Raw genomic sequence first — 19,296 nt, forward strand, 5'->3', positions numbered from 1 at the left:
CTGTGTGATGTCAGGAATCATGTGATGACGTATGACTCTGAATCATTTTTCAAACTGCTCGAACGAACCGACTACCGGAAATGATTCGGATTGCCCATCAGTGTGATGGAGGTTTGGAGGCTTTGCCCCCCGTTGAAAGATTCGCCGGTGGTTGTGGGAGGAACTTAATGCACCGGTTGACCCACTCCAAACAGTCCACAGGAAGTCCCTCAGTTCAATGCGAAAATAGACTGACATGTTTACTGTATCGACTTACTGACCATATGGAACCGATTTCCCTAGAATTAGCTGCATGCTTATTGTTCTGTGTGTACTCAAAGAAAGCAACAAAAACTTAACTATTTGCATTGTACAGCATGGCAGACACATTAACTACTAAAAGTAAAACATGACAATGTTAAATATCCGTAACGTCATACTGGCAATATCATATTCCGCGCCGCATTTGGACTTTCACAAAAACTGTATCGTTCAAAATCAAGAACAAAGAGAACTTCTTCACATGTCCCCCACTGCAGTCACGCATCCGATTTGTCCAGTCCTCAATAAAATATAACCAATCGAAACGCGCAACATTGAGCCGCTCGAATATGGCTCGTTCCGATTGGCTCATCTGTTTGGCGCTCGTTGATTCTGCAGTGCGCGAGGTGGGCGGCGAATTCTGAGTATAAACGACAGACTGAGCGGGTTTGAATACTTACAGAAACGGAAATATTGCACATTAACCTTCATTTTAGATCTATTTCAAGCTGGCGTACAGTCTGTCGCAGTTAAACGAGGGAAATACATCCGGCAAAGCAGACACTAGAAGAAGTGAAGACGAATTAAGCGCCTGTCTTTTGTTTATCGAGGCTCGCCGGTATTGGTAACGCGGACGCGCGGAGGTGAAAGGACCCTCTACCGCGAGCTAGCTGAGTTAGCTAGCACAGTTAACTGATCATCTTCACTTACACACGGCGCCGACAGACTGAAGAAAAAGTGGTTTGTTTGGATGTGGACAGATCTCCTCCTTCAGGTAGGCTATTGGAGAAGACACCAAGAAGGTGTTTGTGAAACCACACTTAACGTTACTTTCTGATCAAGACAGTCCAGCTAACTAGTTAGCGACTAACTTTAAATTGAAACCTCCCCCCTGTTGGGTAAGGTTGAAGACCGTTTGGTTACGTTAATCATGTGGTTCAAGTTCTACTCTTCTGTCAAGTCGTAACGAAGTTTAAAGGATAATTCAGAAGAAAATGAAAAAATCGTATAGTTTCCTGAGCGTCATGTTGTTTAGACTTGGTGTTAGTTTTTTGAGGAAATAACTGGATGTGTGCCATGACATTCTCAGCCCGTTTTCACTTTCCATGTGTAAATAAAAATAAAAACATCAATTAAAAGTAAAAGGACATTGTCATTCTGCTTGACATCTTCACATGTGTCCCTCAAAAATGAAATGCAACAGCAATCATATAGTTAGAAACCCCCAAGTGTGTAAAATAGCTTTCCTGTTTTGCTTGAGCTGTTTCTTAAGCATATTGGTTTTATTACTTCACCAGTGTTTTTTTTATGTCTTCGTAAGTACAGATTTTGTGAAGTTTAGCGAGTAAACAGTGCTTTCAAACGTGTTAAATGATTTGTTTCAGTTAGATGTCTTCAGTGTGTGTTTTACGCCAATAGGGGCGCTAATAAGCTCATACACCTGTCACATCTACACCCGTGATAACCCAGATTTGGGAATTAAAAAATAACTAATACAATTTCAGAACTTCTAATTTAGGTTATAAAGTTATCAAACTCAGCACATACATTTCCTCTGCCTTTTATTCAGTCTGTTGTTTTTTGATGCTACGTTTAGTTGAAGAGTTTAAGGCGCTGCTGAGAAAACTTGTAGGAGGGGAAAACCTGTGAACTTACAAGTGACACTTTGTCACTGTCTAGCACGACGCCACCTCATGGCTCAGATTCCATCGGTTACATATTCAACCCACATACCCATAGCATGTTAGATAATCTCCACAGCAATAGAGCTGGCTTTTACGCTCTTGTGGTTCTCAGCATTATTGATATTTCAAGGCTCAGGAGACCTGAGAGGACTCGGGTATGTTTTATTCAATTTTCAGCATTGTTAACGAAAGTACTTTGTATTATTTCATAATTGATTGGAAAAGTTTAATGTCAATTTAATACATTTTAAAATATCCAAATTTGATCATTGTAGATCTCTGGACAGGACGTGGCAATTTTGCTTCTAAAATTGTTTTGAGGAGAAACCTTGTTCCCTTTTTATATTAGATGTCTTTACATCTATACAGTTGCGTGAAAAATATTTACTGTCAATGAAACGCTTTTGCTGTTAAATCTTATAGAGATGGTTAATTCAAAGCTTAAGGTTCTGTGATTTGCTCACCTTCTCTTGTTCCAAACTTATTTGATTTTTGTTTGTGGAAAACAAACTTTACTTGCAAAATTGCTCGGGCTGGGCGATATTGCAAAAATGCAACCGCAACAATTATTTTTCTCATTGAAAGATAACGATATATATATTTCCACATGTTTTGGTAATGTATCCAGATTTAAAAAAAGAATCCCAGCAATGACTGAAGCCACAAAAATTAGAATGTCAATAAATTTTCAGTGGCCGAAAATTCTATACATTTCTAATATCAGCACACTTTTGGATTCCCATTTCCACTTTTCTGCTGTGAGATTGGCTCTGTAATCAATAAAGAGTTAAAAAAAAAAAGTTCAGAGCTTATCATTGTTATTGACAAAAATTTTATTGCGATTCGTTATAATATCTTTCATCAGCGCAGCCCTACAAATTGCATGACAATGTTTTCTTTATGAAAGTCAGTGGGAGCCTGAAAATAGATCCAATATTCAATGGTAAGAGAATTGGCAGTCAATTGTTGTGAGTATAAGTTTCTGACGGTATAATAGCCTTGATAAAAATGTCACGCTTTCATGGTCATCATCAAGGTATTTTATAGGGCTGTACAATATATTGTTTCAACATCGATATCGCAATGTGATCCTTCACAATAGTCACATTGCAGCATATGTTATGTTGAATTTGTATTATAATTCATCATTTGCATGTGTTTTTGATGCCTTTGATTGTATAATGACCTTAAAAGCACACAGGTGTATGAAATTTTACAGTTAAAGATTAATTTGATTGAATTATTTTTATTTTTATCATTTAGTACTGTACATTTGTACTTGAATACTGTTAGTCTCGGAAAACGATAAAACACTTTTTTCAATTGCATTTTTTTCGTGACTGTATTTATAGATTGTTATGCATGAAAATACTCACAACACATGCAGATACAGAAATGCACTGCAAATAGCACACACCACATCGAAAATGTGTCCGAGGAACCCCAGAAAGTTTATAGATTGTTTATTAGATTTTATGTCAATGCATTCCCACTGATCATCCCAATTGATTTAACAAAAATTCTTTCCAAATAGAGATATTAAGTTATCTGGTGAAATTGTATTCATATTGCAAATATATATTGCAAAATAAAAAAAATTGCAATGCTAGATTTTTCCAATATCCTGCAGCCCTAGTATTGTGATTACTGCTCTAAAATAAGTTCTTTTTAAATGTCTGGGTAAAAAACTACTTTTTTCCACATTGAATAATACACTATCTTTTAGCAAAAAGGTTTTGAGCAGTAAACAGGTCTGGCTAAATAATTTAAATAAATGACTGATTTCTGCCATCTTCATTAGTTTCCAAAACACTGATTTCATTACAAAACATAAAAAACACATAAAAAAACCTTAAATAATATACCATAGGAATGGTTTAACAGAAAATTATAGCAGTTTTAAAACCCTAACTTTACTAAACCGCGGTAAATCTTGAAACCAGTTATTTTGCCATGCCTAAGTGTGCCTGCATATGCTGAAAACACCAAACGCATAATGTTAGGAAAAAGTGTGTGTAGTAAATGAAAGTTCATTAACACTTACATGAATAGGTAGAGCATAAAAACGTATATGGTATGGTTGTTGCAGTTCACAGACTCAACAGTTTGAATAGATGTGCACTCCTACATTTGATACAATTGTTTACACTTTTGTCACATTCTACATTATGCAGCTAATTCAGTTTTTAGAGATGGATTTTAGAATTCAGTCATTACCATCATAGACATCTTTGGGTCCTATGTTTATTTGTAGTAGTTTTCAATCATATACCAAAGTCAAAAGGAAAACCACCTAACCTTAATGTTGAATGGTTCTATATTAATCTAAAGTGAAATCTAAAACTGTACTCTGTCTATAGGGAAACCATGGGATTGACCGGGAGGAAATCGGAGAAGGGTCCTGTTTGCTGGAGGCGGCGAGTGAAGTCTGAGTACATGCGGCTGCGGCAGCTCAAACGCTTCAGGAGGGCAGACGAGGTCAAGGTAATCCATGGGCTAGTACAGCAGACATACTGCTGCTTGTGTAGAGTTTGGTGTTGGTAATGTTTTAGTTTTCACATAATGAGTCCAGTTGCATGTGTGTAAAACACAAATGAATCAAAGTTTTATTAGAACAACCATGTTGACTTTTTTTGTGTGTGTGAACGTCCTGTAATTGCTACGTATTTTCTTACTGAACAGAGCATGTTCAGCTCCAACAGACAAAAAATACTGGAGCGTACTGACATCTTAAATCAGGAATGGAAACTGAGGAGGATACAGCCTGTTCATATTATGACACCTGTGAGCTCCTTGCGTGGAACCAGAGAGGTTAGATCAATCTCGTTTCTGTTTTTTAATATATGTCCGTTAATATTTTATTGTTAAATGCATTATTGTTTTGGCTGCACAGTGTTAAAAGTGAAAGGGTCATCATTTTCTTTGCCTGTAGACGTGATCTGTCATTAAATCTTTTTGCAGTGCACTGTTGACAGTGGCTTTTCTGAGTTCTCCAGACAAGTCATTCCCCTCAAAACACTGAATGCCGTGGCCTCTGTTCCTGTCATGTACTCGTGGTCTCCCCTCCAGCAAAACTTTATGGTAAAGACAGACTCTTACTATTGTTTTACCGAAATCAAAGTATTACATTACAAAATGCATGCTTTTAATCTCTTATTCTGTTTAAGGTTGAAGATGAGACCGTATTGCACAACATCCCATACATGGGTGATGAAATCCTTGATCAAGACGGCACCTTCATAGAAGAGCTGATTAAAAATTATGATGGAAAAGTTCATGGAGATCGAGGTCAGAGAATCTTTTTTATTTATTTATTTATTTTTTAAGAATTGTTCTCTATAGTAGTCTTAAAAGATAAAATGGTTGTACGCCATAAAACAAGTACACAATACAATATTTGGTATGTTGTAAATTAGTAAATATGGACTCTTTATTTTTTGGGGGTGAAATTATTGATAAATTTTCCTGTCTTTTTTTTGTTTGTAGAGTGTGGCTTCATAAATGACGAGATTTTTGTGGAGTTGGTGAATGCACTCAATCAGTACAGTGATAATGAGGAAGATGATGAAGAGGATGATCATCATGATTATAAGTTTGAAAAGATGGACCTCTGTGATGGAAAAGATGATGCTGAAGACCACAAGGAACAGCTGAGTTCTGAGAGTAAGAGAAAATAAACTATTTTTAAAGGCTGCAGATTTAAAGAAGATAAATGTGTTACTCTAAATGTCTTATTAGTATTATTATTTTTAACACAAACCCTCAAAGATTTACTGCGGTTTACACAACCTGACAAAGGTCGTGTCATCAATCTTAGTTATAAAAGCAACTTAACTTCTAGTTGATTGTTTGGAAGAGTGGCAGAAGGTAGTTTTTTTTTTTTTTAATGAATAGTCTGTTGAACTGGATCTCAATCATCACAAATACTGCATAAGCCCTACTGGAACCTGCATGAACCCAAGATTCTCATTGAAATCTGTCAAGTTTGGTGAAGGAAAAATCATAATTTGAGGTTAATTCACTATAGGTGCGTGCGAGAGATCTGCAGAATGAATGACAACACCAACAGCATGAGATATCAAGACATTTGTGCTGCCCATTACATCACACACACCACTGGAGAGGGCAAATCAAAACATGTCATCAAAGTTCCTGAAAGCAAAAAAAGGTCAAGGAGCTCCGGTATTGACCAGCCCAGTCACGAGGCAGGAATATTATTGAGCGTTTCTGGGGTAAGATGAAGGAGGCATTGAAGATGAATCTAAATAATCATGATGAACTTTGGAAGTCCTGCAGGAACGCTTTCTTTGCCATTTCAGATGACTTTATTAATATGTTGTTTGAGTCATTGCAGAGATATATGGATGCAGTCCTCCGAGCTAATGGGAGTCATACACTATATTACACTATCCACTATATTCTTCATTATATATCTATACACTATACTTTATATTCTTTTTCCACTACATTATGACTTTATATTCTATACTGTACGTTTTTTCTATAAGTGACTAGACTTTTGTTTTAAGCGAAGGCAGACCTGACAGTGAACATGCTTTTTATTACATGCTGCATATGTTACAACCTCTCATTATACCATTGATACTTCATGTACATGCTTTCATTCATACAAACTTATCTTATGCAACAGGTCACAACAACGATGGATCAAAAAAGTTTCCCTCTGATAAAATCTTTGAAGCCATATCTTCGATGTTTCCTGACAAAGGGTCAACTGAAGAACTCAAAGAAAAGTATGATGAAACAACTCCTCCTTTTATTTAAAATAGCACATTATACGAAGCTTGCTTTTGCTGTGATCACAGTTTAAAAATGGGCTTGCTGTGAATATTTACAGATATAAAGAACTCACTGAGCAGCAGCTCCCAGGGGCTCTTCCTCCTGAATGCACCCCCAACATTGATGGACCAAATGCCAAATCAGTGCAAAGAGAGCAGAGTCTGCACTCCTTCCATACCCTCTTCTGCAGGCGTTGCTTCAAATACGATTGCTTCCTTCACCGTAAGCAAACTGCTCCCAAACTGCTGGCCTTGAACTTTTACAATCAGCTATGTTGTTTTCCTGTGCAAAGATTGCATTTTTAAAGGAAGCATTGCTTTTTTGATTTACAGCTTTTCATGCAACTCCAAACACATACAAGCGGAAGAACATGGAAAATCTGGTGGATAGCAAACCTTGTGGCATTTATTGCTACATGTATATGGTTCAGGCAAGTTCATTACACCCCCACCCACTCAGTTCAAAATAAAAGCAACCTTGAAGGGTTTATGAAAAATGTGTAATTTAGAATTTTTTTTTTGTTTTGCTTTTAAACCCAGTCTCAATGTGTTTGGGCTCAGATGTTACACACACAAATGCACAACATTTTCAAGTACTGAATGTGTCTTGCTCCCATTAACGTTGGCACGCGTTTCTCCTCAGGATGGCATGGTTAGGGAATACCCAGCAGGTGTGGTTCCTGAACGTGCCAAGACCCCTTCAAAGCGCAGTACAGGCCGACGCAGAGGAAGGCTCCCGAACAGCAACAGCAGACCCAGCACGCCAACCGTCAACTCTGAGACTAAAGACACAGACAGCGACCGAGAGGGTGGAGCAGATGGAAACGACAGCAATGATAAAGATGATGATGACAAAAAGGATGAGACCACCAGCTCTTCAGGTAAAGCTTGAGTGGCTGAAATATTATTTTCATGATGCAGCAATACAAGTTATATTATAAATTAAATTTTGAACAGTTATATCTGCATAAAATCTGCATAGTAGCTGAAGGCCGATTCACCCTGCTTTCACTCGCTCTTGGAACTCGTTTCAACTTAGTTTCAAAAACACAGATTTGAAAAAGCATCTTTGGATATCTTCATTTTCTTTGGCTATAAAGTAAGCCACATCACTATTTGGGTATATAGCATGCTTGGATGTTAGGTTGTAAGTGATTTATTTTTCAAATGTTTGCTGAATTATGGGCTGACCAGTAGCTTTTGATGTGGAGGATCCTTTTCTGCTAGAGAAAAAAGACATGTAAAAAAAAAACCTTATATATACACACCGTAGAAACAGTACAACAAAGTTTTAGCAGTTTTAAAACCTTGACTTTTCCAAACTGTGGTAAGTCTTAAAACTGTTTATCTTCTAATGCCAGTTTTGAATAGAGCCCAAATATAGCTGGGCGATCAATATAGTAATCAAAATCAACATTCAGAACCTATAATCGATTTTTTTAAATTAATTTCCCTACCACGTGTGGAGTCATGTGACCGTGCTCTGTTAAGGCTAATTTATACTTCTGTGTCGAACTCACTAATATGGTCTGGTGCAGCCTATGCGCGATCGCATAGCCATGCATGGTTTTCGCTACATTCATTCTTCCATGGCGGGGCGCCACACCAAAATACATCCCACCATGGCTACATTCCAGCTTCTTATTCAAAACAATCAGTCGTTGTTTTTAATTGCGGGTTATAATTGCACCAAAATGAATTAAAAGGTAAGTGAATTATAACAACGCACATTTTTCTTTAATCGTAGTTGTGCCTTTGAGGTTACGTGTTGGCTGGCTGACTGACAGGTGCGTGATGCTTGAGGCCAGCAAACACAATGTAGCTTTCAGTTTGGAAATTCCGTAATTTTATTTATTAGTAGATAAGTCTATGGTTCTGCATACAATGACTTTACCTTGCTGTAGGTTTTAGCTGTTTCACTTTGCTTCAGGTTTCATCAATGTCACTCTGTACGCCTAAAGACATTCATAAATATTCCTAGCAAAACTAATAAATGTTGGAGACATATTTGCTACATAAAACACGCTAATTTGCACTTCAGCAGTGTTTATTTTGGACCGCACAAAAAAATCTGTGCTTGAGCAGCATATATTTGAGGGAGTGTGCAAGAGGTTTTTTGCACGAGCAGAGGAAATCGGCGCATAAGCAAAAATATTTCCAAGGTAGTATTGTATAAATGCTATCTCGACTTGTAATACTGTGCTCACGACATTTTTCCGTTTGTCATTGAAACAACGCCATAGGTAATTGGTAGATTTGTGTCAATTATTTTATAATCAAGTACTGCACCATTCAAAAATCTCACTTTATATGTGAGCATATTTACTGTATAAAACCTGTCAGTGAACTATGAGGGCAAAAACAAATAAATAAATAAAATAATCGTTCATTAATTGTAATCAAGTTAAAATGTTCAATTAATCAAGATTTTTTTTAGGCCAAATCACCCAGCACTAAAGCTAGATGTGGGATAAACTATAATAAAATCACATTTATTCTTGATGTGCTGCAAAATGTAATGGGACTAGATGGTTCAACTTAACCTGCAGATCAATTGCAGTGCAGCATCTCAAATGTTACCTACTTAATAATGCCACAGCTGCTGTTTTGTGTCTCTGAGATTCTGTATTTTAGTTAAATCTGTTTTTGTACAGAGGCAAACTCTCGCTGTCAGACTCCAGTGAAGCTGAAGTTGAGCTCAGAGCCTCCTGAGAATGTGGACTGGAGCGGTGCGGAGGCGTCTCTGTTCAGGGTGCTCATCGGCACTTACTACGACAACTTCTGTGCTATAGCCAGACTCATCGGCACAAAGACCTGTAGACAGGTATATGCACCTGAGGGGTAAAGCTTTTGCTGTTTATTGCTAATTGTGGTGTAATTATTTTGTGAAGCTGGTGTTTACACATTAGCATGAAGAGTCATTTTCTTGTTTCGATATTTGTCAGGTTTATGAATTCAGGGTAAAAGAATCTAGCATCATTGCAAGAGCACCTGCAGTGGATGAAAACACTCCTCAAAGAAAGAAGAAGAGGAAACACAGGTATGGGGTCTTTATTTATTTATTTTTTAATTTTCATTTAAACTGCTTCTAATATTATTGGTGCATTTCTCTTTTTTTTTCATGGGTTCTTCTAGATTGTGGGCTACACATTGTCGAAAAATTCAACTAAAGAAAGGTTTGCGTTTATACAGCTTGTACTTTTAAATGTACACTCAGTGCTTTTTTCATTTAATAATTTGTGGAATGTCTGTTTGTAGATGGCTCCTCTAATCATGTGTATAACTACCAGCCATGTGATCACCCGCGCCAGCCATGTGACAGTTCTTGCCCTTGTGTCACAGCCCAAAACTTCTGTGAGAAGTTCTGCCAGTGTAGCTCAGAATGTGAGTGTATATGACCACCCCTCTCACACACACACACACACACACACACACACACACTGGTATTGGTCCATAGAGGTAATGCTTTATTCTGTAAAAAAGACTTATTATATAGTTCCCACACAACCCTAACATGAAACCTGTGACAAGATTTGAATGTCATAAGATGCCAAAAAGTATTTATTTTTAAGTGTTTCGAATAACAAGAACATTAAGCAGTTACTTTTTGTCCCCCTTTATTTTTACGCCAAGTATAGATGTCAGTAGGTACGTTTCCATCCACCTGTGTTTATGCACATTTTGGTCATGCGCATAAAACAATTGATGGAAATGCCAAGATGCGTATTAAAAAACATGCGCATAACTTAGTAGGATAACATTTTTATTTGATAAGAAAAGATGCTCAAACTATGATGGAAACACTTTCACTGAACAAATTTCTGTATGTGTATGCACATTAAAAAAAGGTTGTGATTTTTGTTATAAGAGATCATGTGATGATACAAATGTGAGTGAATGGACAAACCAGCAGTTTGAGCACACTGTAAAACATCTGAAAGGTTGTCTTGGTCGTTCTAAAATGCCTCAACCATTTTTAGTATTATTGTTATTAAATTATTAATTGCCTCCAGAACTGTCAAAAGCATCTCTGCTCTATGCCTCACACCTCCAAACGCCACCACACGTTCACTGCGTGTAGCCATTGTCTTTTGAGGCGCAAGTCATTTATTAAATAAGGAAAATATTCACGCAGATTCTACTACCTCAATAAATTCAATTTTTACTTTTAACATTTGAAGCCAGTAGTTTTCTTGCAGAGCTCTTGGGTTTAAATGATTGCCATAAATGTGGTCAAGTTAAGGTCTAATTTTATAGCTACAATGAAGGTATTATGCATTCATAACGAGTGTTTTCATTTATAAAAGCTCTAATTAATAAATAAAATAAATAATTTAAATAAACAAACAGTATAGTTTGAAACCAGGGGCCTGTTTCAGAAAGCAGGTTAAGTTAAAACTCAGAGTAGTTTAACCCTGAAATGAGAGAAACTCTGGGTTTTCCGTTTCAAAATGGCAGGTTTGTTAAACTCGAGAAAGCAGGGTAAGTCAAGCCTGTTTCTAAAAGAGAGTTAACTTTAACTCAGAGTCAGTTACTGTGGTAACTTACTCTGTGAATCTAACCTGGTCCGGAGCAGGTTTTATTCTCTAAACTCTGAGTTTCTGTCGGTCTCCTCCCCTTTTTAAAGATGAAGCGGTATTTCTCGCATTAGTCTTACATTTCCACACACCTATTTTAGAGCTCATTTTGGAGATGTGCATAAAAAAGATTGATGGAAACGACATAATTCACATAACTTTTAAAAATACTCATAATAAAACATGCGCATAACTGAGTAGGTTAAACTTTTATTTGATAAGATGCACATAAAAGTGCACTTAACAAATTACAGTATGTACATAAAAAAAAAATGGTTTGTTAGAGATGATGATGACAATGTGTGTGAAAGGACAAACCAGCAGACTGAGCACACTGCAGAACATCTTAAATGTTGTTTTAGTCATTCTAAAATGCCTTTACTGTTTCAGTATTAGTGTATATTATTAATGAACTCCGAGCGTCTGTAGCGTGTCAAGATCTCCGCGTCTGGCTTCAAACGCCCCCACGTGTTCATTGTGTGTCAATTGTCTTCTGAGGCTCAGGTACATTAATTAAATAAAAAATCATTGACGCAGCTTCTTCTACCGCAGTAATTCTGTTTTTACTGTTGATATTTGGCGCAAGTTAATCAGGAAGTGACGATTGTGTTCTCTTCGACTCTTTGGATAAAAACGCTGCTTTATTTTATTCCAGTGTTGCACAAATTTATGTAATTTTGATGGAAACACAGCTATTGCCTACATTTTTGTCACACACAGAACAAAGTCACGCACGAGGCTTGTCCTTTTTTTTCATAAATAATTAGCTTAACCTTCGACATGCACTGTTAGAGATTAGTGGGATTATTATTCTGTCTAAAAATAATTTTATTACTGCTTACCTTCTTAATGTTATATCAACCTCTATCACTTGATCAATAAAAAGGCAGACACATAACAAGTGCACTGTTAAATCTATTAAAACTGATAAAAGTGTATAAAAGTTTAGAAAAAAAGTATAAATGTCACACATTACATTACTTATTTTATTATACTTAAATGTTTAAATACTTAAAATTAAAAATTACGCATTAACTTGAGCAGCTGTTTTCCCACGCTGTCTCTGTTTCACTGATGGCTGCTTCTTATTAAATATGTACGCTCATATTTGCTATAACTTTGCATGAGCACATCAAGTTCAGCTGAAGAAAGAAATGCTGATCTCTTTTTTTTAAGATGTTGCCATAGTCACTCGTAATGTCTGTGCTCTATTGATAATGCCTTGTTATAGTCACGGTGCGCGCGCTTAACTCTGAGTTGGTCTACTCAAAGTTGATTGACCCAGCTCAGATCAGCTGTTCTGAAACCGAAAACTCAGAGTTTTTTATCTCTCGGTAAATCAACTCAGAGTTCAAGTTTAAACTCTGAGTTGTTTAAACCTCCTTACTGAAACAGGCCCCAGGAGTTGTTTTTATTTGATTTTGTCTGTCTGTGCAGGTCAGAATCGGTTTCCAGGTTGCCGCTGTAAGGCCCAGTGTAACACCAAGCAGTGTCCGTGTTACCTGGCTGTACGAGAGTGTGACCCTGACCTGTGCCTCACCTGTGGGGCAGCTGAGCACTGGGACAGTAAAAACGTCTCCTGCAAGAACTGTAGCATCCAGAGAGGAGCAAAGAAGGTACCTTTTCTTTCGGACACGTGCATGATGACTCGTGTCACTTTTCACAAACCAAAACAAGAAGTTAATAGTCTGTCACTGTCACACTTTTGAATGATTTATGCCATTTCTTTGTTTTTGAAGCATTTGCTGCTGGCTCCATCTGATGTGGCCGGGTGGGGAATCTTCATCAAAGAGCCGGTTCAGAAGAATGAGTTCATCTCAGAGTACTGCGGGGAGGTGAGCTTTTATTTATTTATTTTCCCTGTGAGTCATACAATTGTCATTTTCCTTTGCTCTGTAATGTATCTTATACATGCAAACAAAGCTCAGTATCATATAAAAGGGATAAATTCTATCTAAAGGCAATAAAATCAATCAAAATTGAAAATATATGATGCCGTATACTGTACATGTGATTAGGGCTGTGTAATATGGACAAAAAAAACCCATCACAATTTTCTTGAACAATATTGTGATTTTGATTTGAATCCCCATTTGTGATGGACAGACTTAATCTGTGGTTACAGTGTGAATCTGTAACATTTCAAAAGAAAAACAATTAGATCTTTATTAAAGACCTGTAGCATGTTTCTAAAACAATTCAACTAAGGCCCTATCCCAATTCTACCCCTCAGCCCTTCCCCTTACCTAGAGAATGGTGTCCCAATTCTCTTTTAGCTTGAAAGTGTAGGGCTTAGGAGAAGGGGTGGATAGCCTTTGGAACGGATATATTTTTTAGGACCACACTCGAAACCAAGGGGTAAGAAAATTTCTCAGAATACGCCAGCCACAACAGTAGTGTTGCAATCAAAAGAAAGATCCACAAATTAGTATTTTAATGTCATTATTACGAATTGTTGCAGCAAAAAAAAAAAAAAAAAAAAGATTATATATATTTATAACCGCTTTCATGTTTTGCAGTCATGCTTATTAAATAAACCGCTAAAATTAAAAACCGCTAAATTTCGCAAACTATAATCCATAATCATTACTCCTGTACAGCAGTTCCACAACCTTCTGACACTTGATGACACTGGAATACCCTGTCAGAAAAGTCTAGTGGCTAGGAGTTTTTTTTTTTTTTTTGCAGTGTCTGCTTTAATGTTAATATTGTTTTTTGGTGTGTTTACATAGATAAATGTGACAACTGTGTAAATGCACAGTATTACGATCTTATTGCCACAATATATATCGTTCTGATAACAAAACATATGCCTTCAGTGATTTTCCTGAAGATAAATACAAAAAATAGCACAACTGGAATAACTACAGCAGTTGCCATCTTCTGATCTCATGAAGCAAGAGATTGCAATGACAAATGATGACGTGTGCAGGTGTTGTAGTGCTGTCTTAATTCTTGGGGGTAAATTTTAGAGCCCTTCCTGAAATTTGTAAATTCCATACTTTGTATATTCCATACAGACAAACACAAGAAACCCAAACACCAAATGCTTTTTAATTCTCTCCATACATAACACTTGCATTGGTTAGTTTGTCGTCCTTGGAGAAAACAATAGATTGTCACCACGCTCTGACAATGGAGTGTCCGCAAAGCATGTTGAAATTGCTGAAAGAAGCGAAGCGCTTTCGCTTTCCACGCACTTTTACTCAACATGACTGACTTACAAATTACCTGATTTTGCCATGCATCCGCCCTTCTGTATCCTAAGTAACTTAATCCCATACCGCAGATGTTGACTTTTAGGCACCAAATCCTCTTGTGCTGAACTCCTCAACTCTATACGCAGACTATTCAGTCTCTTGTTCTCAAGTTCTGTTTCGAGAATGCTACAAATGAAAAAGCGTGGCACAGTGAACTGCTGTAATCATAGTGTTTTCTTCTATTGTACTAAATAAAAGAATGAGCTTTTAAAATAGCATCATGTGGTCTCTCATTGTCACTGAATGATGTGTTTCCTTCTAATATGATGTTTCTATTTTTACCTGCTAGATCATCTCGCAGGATGAGGCAGATCGCAGAGGCAAAGTCTATGACAAATACATGTGCAGCTTCCTCTTCAACCTTAACAACGGTAGCTAACCTCTCTCTCGCAGACACTGACTGTTCACGTGCCCCTCACCAGCTGACAACCTCCTACCTTTTTCTCCACACAGACTTTGTTGTTGATGCGACAAGGAAAGGAAACAAGATCAGATTTGCCAACCACTCGGTGAACCCCAACTGCTATGCAAAAGGTAAACCATTCTCCATCTTGTGCTGAGAAGATCTAGAGTGTGAACTGTTACGTCATGGTTTATTCCTCTTCGTCCTGCAGTGATGATGGTTAATGGGGATCACAGGATTGGCATATTTGCGAAGAGAGCCATACAGACCGGAGAGGAACTCTTCTTCGACTATAGGTAAAGTTTTTTTTTTTTTTTTTTTCTTTGCATGTAGTCTATTACAAAAGTAGTAGCTCTTAATAAACAAAACAAAACTGCAAATTGAGATAAAGCCTTGTGGAGTCTTGTACAATGCTTGGCACATTACTTTAACTAATAACTTAAAACTATAGCTACTTATTTTTTATAGTTATTTCTCACAAATAGAAACTATTTGAGTAAATAGTTCAATTACATCATTCTAAAAGTAATTTTCAAGGAAAAATGAATAAATATCGTAGATGAAATGGACACTTAATAAAAAACATTGTGCACTTTTCTATACTATATTAATGTTGTTGTGAGTCAATGACAATGCTTAAGAAATTTAGCAAAAATGTTCAGAATATTATTTATCATTACTCTTTAATGACAGGAAAATAATGTTTGTAAAAAAAAAAAAAGCTTTACATCTTTGTGGTTGAAATACTGATTAATTGATTCACATAAGGTCTTTCAACAAACATTCTAATGTTCATTCATGTTTTAATCTTCTATAACTGCAATAAAGCGCTTTCACATGTTCACTGGCACACTGAGACTGAAGATGTCACCTTTACAAATTACGTTTCCACATCATCAGCTTGCTGTTAAGTTGTTCATTAAAATACCCTCACATGAGAGAGAGACTTTTGATCAGGCTATTTTTCTTGTCAACTATATTAAACTAGTTGTAGTGGCTTCATCTCCTCTATTGAAAGCGGAGTTCACATTATGACCTAAACTCTGAAAATGTGTCAAATCATGACAACAAATGCAAAAAGCTATTTTAGTAAAGTTAATCAGGTTTCAACTCTTCAAGTTTAACTATCTGACAAATTTTAACTAGAGATGCAAGGATTAACCGATTTCACTTTTAACTGTGCTAAAGGGTGTACTCACACGATGTACAGTTGCCTTGAACCGGGCCAAAGCACGCTTGTCCCGTCTCCCCCAACGACCCGCACTCTCACAATACTTTCAGGCCTGGGCATGCTTACTTCAACGATGATGCGCTGTTCAGGAAGCGCTCTTGCTCAGCATAGTGGAGATTTCTTTAGTTATATTGTTTAAGTCGTTTGGGATGCAGCGATGCGCAGTCAAATATTTCGCCGAACACATCAGCCACTTTTGACACTTATGAACAGTCATAAAGTCCTCTTTCTGCACTAATTAGGAGGTTTGCTGAAGGTGCAGCTGTCGTGTAGTGAGGGGTTTTGGTCTTTAATAAACTGACAGTTTGTGTTCATTGAACAGTAAGAATGATTAAACAATCCATATGAAACAGTCCCCTCAAAGTCACGTCCCTCTTTCAGTTTCGGGCTCGAGCACGTTTTGCACTCACACACAAGCATACCGCGCCAGGGCTGGCTAAGTTAACCATGCCTGAGCTCGATTCAGAGCACTCGCACTTCTCAAACGAACCGGGAAACGGGCCTGGGCACGGTTTGGATAGCATAGTATGAGTACGTCCTTAATTCGTCACGGTTAAATTATTAAAGGCTTCTCAACACTGTTTTCTGAATGGAACAAAGCTGCTGCAACTAAGTTATGCCAACTGTGCACTAGTTTAAAGTTCTGAGCTTGTTCACAGTACACTTGCAGTCTTGCACACTTGATTAAAGGCTTATTTTAGCTATATGGCTGAGGATATTAACTAAGGGCTGTTTACATATGCTGTCTTTTGCATGCTTAAGTTCATTATTTTCAATGGAGGTGTGTATTAGCAGCAGTGAGTAGCGCCACGCTGTCCACGCTCACCTAGTTGAAAGAATGGTGCGATCGCACAGAGTCCCGTGACAAGACCTGACCAATCAGCTTCATACTTAGTATGGAATTATACACATTTCTACTCAAAAGAGAAAAAAATACAAAAGGAAAATACCAAACAAGTTCATAATATAGTTTATGATTTCTCTTTAAAAGGGAAATACTTGGCTAATATGCTGCTTAATTTACATTAGATGATTTTTTTATTGTTCTGTCATTTATTTTCAGTGTAAATTATTGCCAAAAACCTTTAATTATTTTTTATGTCCAAAGATAAATTATTCCTTATTATTATTATTATTATTATTATTCTGTGCTGTATTAAGTTACTGAGCAGCAATAAACAACACTTTAAATATAAGGAGTTTTCATGTGGTTTACTAAAATTAATAAAATGTTACATTTTAAATTAGTTTACTTAAATTAATAAATGCATAATAACTGTAAAAACTTGATTACTCAGACTATAATCAGACAACCGAACTCCATAATTATTGTATCCCTAATTTTAACATGACATGTTCAACTTCTATTTTATATATAATATTTTATTCACTTTTATTGATGTAAGTTGAGATGACTAGAAATGTTCATTTAATAGTGATTTTATTTTATTTTATTATTTATTTGTTTTAACAGCGTATGTTCTTATCTAATTATAATCACTCACATACGTTTTGCATGGCAGTTTGTAAGAAGCATCTGATTAATCTAACCAAAGTTCATATCTATATGCACACTTCTGATTATTAATAGCAGCCTGAACATATAATCATTTAATCTTTGTTCAAAGCTAACACAACATGTGTATATACTGTTCATCTGTAAATATGACCCATAGTTTTTCTATAACTGCACTTTTAGAGCTTCTACCTGTATCCTGCACTTGCTGCTATTGTACTTCTGGTTAGACTGAAAGTGCATTTGGTCGGCTTGTACATGTGTAATGACAATAAAGTTGAATCTAATCTATCTAATGTGTTTGTATCTCTTTCAGATACAGTCAAGCGGATGCTCTGAAATATGTAGGTATTGAACGTGAAATGGAAATTCCATGAAGCCATCTACCTCTCTGAACAAATGCCTTACATACTTCAGGAATTCTCTCCACATGCATTTCCAATACAGTTTAGATACCGTTTTATAGGACAAGGGCATCTATTTGAGAAGATTTTAACAGTGATATTTTGAAGACTTCCTTTTTTGACGACTTGTTTTTTTTTCTTTTTTTACACACGTGACCAACAGGCTTACTCTGGGATACACTTTCTGATAGTAACTTGAACATTCTGTTTACAGTAGAGCCATTTTGTAACGGGCCATTGTTTTGTATCTGGATTGTAGTTTTTTTTTTTAAGTTATTTTGACAGTTTCCTCTCTACCGTTGGACCAAAATTCACATTTAAACCGGCTGTATGTTTGTATTACAAAAAAGAAAAGAGTATTTATATCACACAACCCCCAGCTCCGTTTTAAGCTTTGTTCTTTGTGGAAACCAAAGCCACCGTCACTGCTTTGCATGCGAGTCTCTCAAGAAACACGTTTTCTGGTGCCAATGCACAGTAATGACAACCGGAAGGTCAAATCAGTACCATATTGCAGTGCCTTGACTTGTTTGATAGTCTCTTTGATTTAGACAGTTTCCTAAAATGGTGTACTCTAATTGTTGTCTGCATGAACAGCACTTTCATGTGGTGTTGGAACGGGTGACTCGTCATTCCTCACTGTTATTGTACATTGTTTTGTAAGGTTTGTCCAGACAGTTGCCACTAAATGTAAAGCGATCGACTCAAGGTGCTGTTCTTCTCCTCCCTGCTTACGTGAAAAAAACAATCACTTTTTTTTTTTTTTACTGAACAGGGGATACTGTAAATCAAAGCAATAATACCAGGCTTGACTCCAGACTCCCTATTTATTTTATGAGTGTTCTAATTTATTGATGGCTATCAGTTGCTGTGATTTGTCCGTGAGTATTAGGGAGTTCTTAATTAGATGATTTCTGTTTTGCTTCACTTAATCTGATGCTCCATTTGTTTATAAGGGTTTTTGACCACTCCATCTCCCATGTTGTTGCCTCCAAATACAAGGTGCTGTTCAATTGTTTACAGGGACTTGTTAAACGTGAGAAAATAAACATTGAAAATAACTGTCTGCTGTACTCTTCCAGATATTCATTTGTTTCATTATTCTCATATGCTGAAGAAATAAAATCACCTATATTTCAGACAGTGAATACGTTAAAAAGCTGTATTCTCCTTGATATAAA

General features: G+C 36.7%; 1 protein-coding gene across 1 annotated transcript; it reads left to right on the forward strand.

The window, feature by feature from the left end:
- The first annotated feature begins 656 nt into the window (after window positions 1-656).
- Window positions 657-19,181, forward strand: ezh2 (enhancer of zeste 2 polycomb repressive complex 2 subunit). Its single transcript, NM_001077279.1, is given in 20 exon segments — window positions 657-1,015; window positions 4,286-4,409; window positions 4,608-4,736; window positions 4,887-5,006; window positions 5,093-5,213; window positions 5,412-5,588; window positions 6,577-6,679; window positions 6,784-6,947; window positions 7,058-7,155; window positions 7,368-7,605; window positions 9,379-9,548; window positions 9,670-9,764; window positions 9,860-9,900; window positions 9,983-10,108; window positions 12,739-12,917; window positions 13,041-13,136; window positions 14,851-14,932; window positions 15,015-15,095; window positions 15,176-15,260; window positions 18,028-19,181. Coding segments are annotated over 19 exon segments (2,283 nt in total). The 5' UTR covers window positions 657-1,015; window positions 4,286-4,292; the 3' UTR covers window positions 18,089-19,181.
- Window positions 19,182-19,296: the final 115 nt, after the last annotated feature.

This window comes from Danio rerio, chromosome 24, assembly GCF_052040795.2.
Source record: "Danio rerio strain M-AB ecotype USA chromosome 24, GRCz13ab, whole genome shotgun sequence".
Lineage (NCBI taxonomy): Eukaryota > Metazoa > Chordata > Actinopteri > Cypriniformes > Danionidae > Danio > Danio rerio.